Source organism: Nicotiana tomentosiformis, chromosome 9, assembly GCF_000390325.3.
Source record: "Nicotiana tomentosiformis chromosome 9, ASM39032v3, whole genome shotgun sequence".
Lineage (NCBI taxonomy): Eukaryota > Viridiplantae > Streptophyta > Magnoliopsida > Solanales > Solanaceae > Nicotiana > Nicotiana tomentosiformis.
Genome location: NC_090820.1, coordinates 31,194,105 through 31,202,036, shown reverse-complemented (window position 1 = coordinate 31,202,036; position 7,932 = coordinate 31,194,105). Strand labels below are relative to the sequence as shown.

The window sequence follows — 7,932 nt, the reverse complement described above, 5'->3', positions numbered from 1 at the left end:
ATTGAAGATCCTCATCAGCATCTGAAAAAATTCCTATCGATATGTGTCACGCAAAGGCAACCAAATGTGACACCGAAAGCAATAAGGCTATTGTTGTTTCCATTCTCGGTGACGGGAGAGGCTCAGACTTGGCTTAATTCACTCCCCATAAATTCCATCACTACTTGGGAGGAGTTAGTTAAGCAATTTTTGAACAAGTTCTACCCACCTAATAAGACTGCCAAACAAGTTGATGAGATATTGAGCTTTAGGTAGAGACCAACAGAGACACTACAAGAAATGTGGGAGAGGTTCAAAGGTATGCTAGTTAAGTGTCCTCGTCATGGCATTCCAGATCAGATATTGGGGCAAAGGTTCTACATGGGATTGGCAGACAGCTTGAAGGCCAATATTGATGTTTCAGCAGGAGGAGCATTTTTGAGCAAATCATTCAGAGAGTGCAAGATTTTACTCGATAAAATGGCTTAAAACTCAGGATGGATGACAAGAGACTCTACGATCACTCATGTTGTTCACTCAGTGGCTTTGGATCCAAACAACTCCATAGCTAAAAATATGGCCACTCCGATGACGCAAATGAGTTTCCTCACTAAAAGGATTGATGAATCAGGCCAGAAGCAGCAGGTACACATAGTTGACACGACTAATGGAGGTTTATGTACACCATGCATCAACCAACCTTATGTATGCTCGTGGAGTGCGGAAAGTGACAACCAGACTATCAGGAGAATATGAACTATGTGGCCAACTATGGAGGACAGCGGCAAGGTGGTCAGAATTGGGGGCAGCAGAATCAGCAGTATAGACCAACACAACAGCAGTACAATAATGGTAACAATCCTGGAGCCATGAGACCACAGGGTCAAGTTGTGCCATACCAAAGACAACAGGGCTACAATCAGCAAAATCAGCAGCTAGCTTATCAACAGCCTCAACAACAACAGATTGTGAGACAAGATGATGGGTTTGCTGAACTTAAGGGAATGCTGGACAGCAACAACAGAATGCTGCAACAACTGATTGGGTCCACTGGAAAAATGCAAGAGAGAGTGGACTCACATGAATCAGCGATAAAGGGTATTGAGATTCAGTTAGGGCAGATCTCTATGGCTCTAAACAATCATCCCCAAGGGACGCTACCTGCAGACATACAAGTCAATCCAAAAGAACAGGGCCCGGAGCAGCTTATGGCGGTGAGTTTAAGAAATGGTAGAGATCTTGATCTAGAGCAAGAAATTGCTCGTGAAAGCCGACCAGCTGAAACACTTGTGCCAGTACCAATCGATATAGATGATTCGACAGGGTTAATAAAGGTGACGGTACAACATGCACCAGCTGAATCTAGCAAAGAAAAAGAGATTGCAAAGAAAACTGAGTTAGTGAAAGAGAAAGTTGTCGAAACAGAGCCAGAGCAGGTTCAAACTCAAACCACATGAAAGAAGCAGCCTCCAGCACCCTCCCCCCAGAGATTGGCCAAATATCAAAAAGATGAGCAGTATAAGAAATTCATGGAGATGTTAAAGCAAATCTAGGTGGACATCCCTTTGATTGACGCCTTGAAGGAAATGCCTGGTTATGCTAAAATGATGAAGGACTTGATGTCTCGTAAGTTCGACTTTCAAGACTTGGCCACGATTACAGTGACTCGGACATGTAGTGCTGTTGTGACAAGACCCATAGCTAAGAAGTTGTCTGATCCCGGGAGTTTCACAATTCCATGCACAATAGGCAATTATGCTTTCGCTAAGGCACTTTGTGATTTGGGAGCGAGCATAAACCTGATGCCCTTGGCTATTTATAAAAGGTTAGGCATTGGAAGAGCAAGACCCACATCCATGTTACTACAGCTAGCCGACCGAACGGTAAAGAGGCCCTCGGGTATACTTGATGATGTGCTGGTGCAGGTTGGAAAGTTCGTGTTTCCGACAAATTTTGTCATTCTGGACTTCCGGGTTGATGAGGAGATTCCCATAATTTTGGGGAGGCCATTCTTGGCCACTGGGAGAGCTCTATTGATTGTGAAACTAGGGAGCTAAAGATGAGACTGAACGATGAAGAGATAACGTTCAATGTACAGAAATCTATGCGACGACCCAGTGAGTTTACTAACTGCTCTCTGATAGAGGCTGTGGATGTGATTTTGGAGGAGGAAGATGAGACTCTAAATGCAAAAGACCCTCTAGCAGTATGCCTCATGAACTTAGAAGAAATGGATGGTGAGGACTTGGCAGAGTGGGTTTTGGCCTTTGAAGGGCGAGGGTACTGGAAAAGAGAGCTCGAATTTGAGCCCTTACACTTAGAAGAAAGAAAAACACTTCCAACTAAGCCATCAATTGAAGAGCCACCATAATTGGAGCTAAAACCGTTGCCGTCTCACCTCAGGTATGCCTTCTTGGGACCTAAAGCCACTTTACCTGTTATTATCTCATCCAGTTTGTTAGATGTGCAGGCAGAACAGCTTTTGCAGGTGTTAATGGAATGCAAGACTGCAATTGGTTGGACCATTGCAGATATTAAGGGAATCATCCCAGCATTTTGTATGCATAAGATTCTACTGGAATATGGGCACAAACCTTCCATAGAACATCAAAGAAGGTTGAACCCTAACATGAAAGAAGTGGTGAAGAAAGAAGTGATCAAGTGGTTAGATGCGGGCATCATCTTCCCCATCTCTGACAGTAACTGGGTTAGCCCAGTTCAGTGTTTGCCAAAGAAGGGTGGAATGACAAATGAGAATAATGAGATGATCTCGACTCGTATAGTCATGGATTGACGAATTTGCATGGATTATAGAAAACTGAACACGGCCACCCGGAAAGACCATTTTCCCTTGTCATTCATTGACCAAATGTTAGATAGATTGGCAGGGAGGTCTCACTTTTGCTTTTTGGATGGATATTCGGAATACAATCAAATTTCAATAGCCCTTGAGGATAGAGAGAAAATGTCATTTACTTGTCTGTATGGCATCTTCGCCTTTCGGAGAATGACGTTTGGCCTATGCAATGCACCGGCCACCTTTCAAAGGTGTATGTTAGCCATTCTCGCTAATATGGTTGAAGATATTATGGAAGTCTTTATGGATGATTTCTCGGTGGTGGGGGATTCATTCGAAGACTGTCTTCACAATTTAAGAAGAGTGTTGAAAAGGTGTGTGGAAACAAATTTAGTGCTGAACTGGGAGAAGTGTCATTTTATGGTACAAGAAGGTATAGTGTTGAGGCATCGAGTGTTCAATAAGGGTATTGAGGTCGACCATGCTAAGGTTGACGTGATTGAGAAGTTTTCACCTCCTACTATGGTCAAGGCAGTAAGAAGTTTCCTTGGGCACGCCGGTTTCTACAGGCGATTTATAAAGGATTTCTCCAAAATTGCTAACCCCTTATGTAAATTCCTTGAAAAGGATCATTCCTTTGTGTTTTCTGATGATTGCAGATTAGCATTTGAGGAGTTGAAGAAGAGACTGGTGACTGCACCAATCATCGTTATACCCAACTGGGAGCAACCATTTGAGCTCATGTGTGATGCGAGTGACTATGTTGTAAGAGCAGTTCTGGGGCAGCGAAAGGACAAACCGGTGCACCCAATTTACTATGCAAGTAGAACGCTAAGAGGTGCACAACTCAATTATAGTGTGACTGAGAAGAAGATGTTGGATATGATGTTTGCTTTCGACAAATTCAAGTCTTATTTGATTGGTTCAAAAGTGATTGTTTATACTGACCATGCAGCACTTAGGTACCTGATAACAAAGAAGGAGTCAAAGCCACGCTTGATCCATTGGGTTCTTTTGATACAAGAATTCGATTTGGAGATCCGTGATAGAAAAGGGGCATAGAACCAAGTGGCAGATCATTTTTCAAGGTTGGAGGGAGCTGAAAAGAAAGTAGAGGAAGAAGATATAACTGAGACATTCCAGAATGAACAATTGCCAGTAGTGGCAATGGAGGAGGCGCCATGGTATGCAGACATTGCAAACTACCTGGCGAGCGGTATTGTCCCCTATGACCTTTCCTCTGTCCAAAAGAAAAAGTTCTTTCGTGACTGTCGCATGTATTATTGGGATGAGCCTTATCTAATCAGGATTTGTGTTGATAACATAATACGGAGATGTATCCCCGAGATAGACCAATCTTCTATTTTGCAGGCTTGCCGTGCATCACCATATGGTGGCCATTTCGGGGGAGTAAGGATAGCTGCGAAAGTTCTAGAGTCGGGATTCTACTGGCCAACATTGTTCAAAGATGCACACTTATGGGTGAAGGTGTGTGATGAATGCCAACGAACTGGGAATATTTCCTGCCGACATGAGATGCCTATGAATCCAATTCAAGAGGTAGAAGTGTTTGACGTTTGGGGAATCGACTTCATGGGGCCTTTCGTCAGCTCATATGGCAACAAGTACATACTCGTAGCGGTGGACTACATGTCAAAATGGGTGGAGGCTCCAGCGCTCCCTACAAATGATGCAAAGGGAGTAATTATTTTTTTGAGAAAGAACATATTCACCCGATTTGGCACCCCAAGGGCAATAATCAGTGACGGAGGCACGCACTTCTGTAATCGCGCCTTCGCCAAGTTACTAGAAAAGTATGGTGTGCGCCATAAGGTTGCCACCCCTTATCATCCTCAAATGAGTGGGCAGGTGGAAGTGTCAAATAGAGAAATAAAGAGCATTATGACAAAGACTGTGAATGCCACAAGAACAGATTGGGCGAGAAAGTTAGATGATGCACTCTGGGCTTATCATACCGCTTTCAAAACTCTAATTGGTATGTCACCGTACAAATTGGTGTTTGGGAAGGCATGTCATTTACCAGTGGAGTTGGAGCATAGAGCCTTGTGGGCATTGAGGCAGTTGAATCTCGACATAGAAGAAGCGGGTACAAGCAGAGTCACTGAGTTGCACCAGCTTGATGAGTTTCGCTACCAGGCTTTTGAGAGTGTAAGAATATATAAGGAGAGAATGAAGATGATGCACGACAAGAATATTATTTAGCGGAACTTTAAACCTGAAGATATGGTTTTGCTGTACAACTCAAGATTGAGGTTGTTTCCAGGTAAGATGAAGTCAAGATGGTCGGGACCATTTCGTGTGATAGAGACACATCCAACTGGAGCTGTTGAGATTGCTTCGGAAGATGGTGCCTGCAAGTTCAAAGTTAATAGAAAAAGATTAAAACATTACCAGGGCATGGTTGAGGACGATAAAATGATCTTGACAGTGTACTTGAAAGGTCCCTGATAAGGGATAACCCACATCGTGCCGCGATGTTAAATCAGGTGCTTCTTGGGAGGCAACCCAATATTTTTTGTATTTCTTATTTTTCGTGTTTGATTTTGAACTGTGGAAGTTTTCACATGTCTATCAATGTGCAGGGATGAATTTGTGCGTGCTGGAATGACTTGGGTTGAAGAAATCAATTCGTAGAAGGGCGAAAAGTGGCTCACGTGGAAAATTTTGGAAAGACAAATGTGCGCGGCCGCGCACAGGCCGCGCATTTTTGGACCCCCACTGTCATACATGGGGAGGCCGCGCACTGACCGCGCATTTTTGGACCCCCACTGTCATACATATGCGGCCGCGTACTGACCGCGCATATGGTTGCGCATTTTTCGACCTTCACTGCCACAAGTGCGCGACCGCGCACAGACCGCGCAACAACCGCGCACTGGGCGTCGTTTTGTAGGTTATTTAATTAGAGTAATTTTATTTTTTTTATTTTTTTTATTCATTCTTTATTTGTTTTTCTTTTATTAATACCCTCCCTCCCCCCCCCCCCCCCCCATTCTCCTCTCCTAAATCTGAAAACCCTCCCTCTAAGAATAAATGCCCAAACCCTCCCTTCTCCCCAATTTCAAAAGCAAAACCTACATCATTTCCCCTCATCTCCCCTACTCAATCACTTCCCATCCCAAATCCTCACAAGATTCTTCAGGTAAGTGCCATGGCTTCTGTCTCCCTTTTACTTCAGTTATTTTTTTTATTTTTTTATTTTATTTTTATTTTTTCTTCTTCTCGTTTATTTGTATGGTAGTAGAAGTCATTGTTGTTCTTTTCTTGTCTTTGTATTACTAGTATACTTGTTGGTATGTGAGGTGATAGTTGAATTTCATCTTGTTGGGTTGGATTAGACATGGGTATGTTTGTGGTGGAATTGAGGTTATAATTGGGTGTTTGGGGAGTTTTGGGTGAACTTGCACATCAAGTGTTTATTTAAATTCCACTGTGAGTTCGTGTATGTAATTTTATGACCAATTGTCCTGGTGAAGTCTGAGTAACCGCTATGGGTTCACACATCCTACCTTTTTACTGATAGGGGTATTTGTTTTGTAGGTACTATGACGCCCTTAAAGAAAAGACGAACCACAGGTGCCTCTTCTAGTGGTCATGCATGCTCATCCCGGGCGCGGGCCTCGACCAATGCGCCTCAGTTTGATAGCACAAGGTTTGTATTAAGCTCAACCCGGGAACATTTTAGTCAGAAGGCTCTTAAGAAACCCATACTGGAACGGGGTATTGATAGGGGGTCCCTCCAGAATAATTGCCCCAATATGTAGCGGGAATTGGTTTGGCGTGGGCTGGGTATTTTCTTTGAAGAACCTGATGAGGGCAACTTAATGGTTGTACGGGAGTTCTACGCGAACTGCTCCGAAAATAAGGACCATGTCTATACGGTACGACAGAAGAGTGTTGATGCATCTATCGACGCCATTAGGAGGGAGTACCGGTTGCCAGTATTTGGTGGGGCATAGGACTATTATGATACCTATAGCAGAGAACCAACCTCCTGAAACTTGTTTTTTAGAACAATCTGTGTGCCAAACAAAGACATAGTATGGGTTACGCCGGGGCGGAAGTTTCACTCGGCCTCACTCACCTTTGAAGGGAAGTGTTGGCTTTATATCTTCAATAGTCGCATGTTGCCTTCTTCCAACACTACTGAGGTGAATGGTCCCCGAGCTGCACTGATATGGTGCTTTATCAATGGCCACGATTTTGACGTGGCTAAGGTTATTCACGATGAGATGTTCATTCATTGTCCAGTGTAGCGGTATGGGTTATTCTTCCCTTCCCTAGTCACTAGATTATGCCGGGCAGCACGGGTGCCGGAGAACAAGAACTTTGATGGAAAAGTTAAAAAAGAACAGAAGTTCCGGGCGGATAAAGTGACCATTGGGAAGGATCCTATGGCACCTTTCATTGCAAATAGTGATGAGTCTGATGCGCCAGATGAGGGAGATGAAGGGCAGGCTGAGGATGTGGCTGAGTCAACCCCACACGAGCAGGTTGTTGAGGCTGAGGGAACATCTGTGGTCAGAAGAGGCATGAGGATGACGGCCTTAGAGCACGAAATGGCAGGGCTACGGACTTCTATCAAGGACTTGGGGGCTCGAGTTGATGCACTGGCTACCCAAAATGCAAAATCTGAGAGGAAGGTCATGGCATGGCTGCGTGCACTTGGCAGGCCTTGCCATCTCGATCCCGGCACTGTCTCCAACCAGGACTAAAGTAAGCAGGGAAGTTTCCTTTACCTTGCAATTTTTCCTTTGTGTGGCATGGGGACATGCCACCATTTAAAGTGTGAGGTGGGGGATATTTTGTATGTATGTTGTACGTATATAGTAATGTAGAGTAGTGTTAGTTTCATTGGTTAATTTAATATATATATATATATATATATATATATATATATATATATCAAAAGTTCAATTTGTCCCAAACGATGGATATCATTCGACGGGTTTCTTGAGGGACTAAAGTCGAAGAAAACTTAAAAAAAAGATTTTCTTTTGTTAGGAGTGTATCAATTCCCCCTTGATTTTTCTTTGGGCCACGGTTCTTTTCTAAGGGTTTCGTTTGAATCGGGTGTAGTTAGTTTTTTTTTATTTTTTTTTAGACATAGGAACCCTGGGCTATGGGCTAAAATA

The 7,932-nt window shown here is 43.6% G+C and overlaps 1 protein-coding gene across 1 annotated transcript; it reads left to right on the top strand.

The window, feature by feature from the left end:
• The first annotated feature begins 731 nt into the window (after positions 1-731).
• Positions 732-2,036, top strand: LOC138898552 (uncharacterized). Its single transcript, XM_070184628.1, has 2 exons — positions 732-1,415; positions 1,533-2,036. Exons 1-2 carry the CDS (start codon positions 732-734, stop codon positions 2,034-2,036), a joined length of 1,188 nt encoding a protein of 395 aa, XP_070040729.1.
• Positions 2,037-7,932: the final 5,896 nt, after the last annotated feature.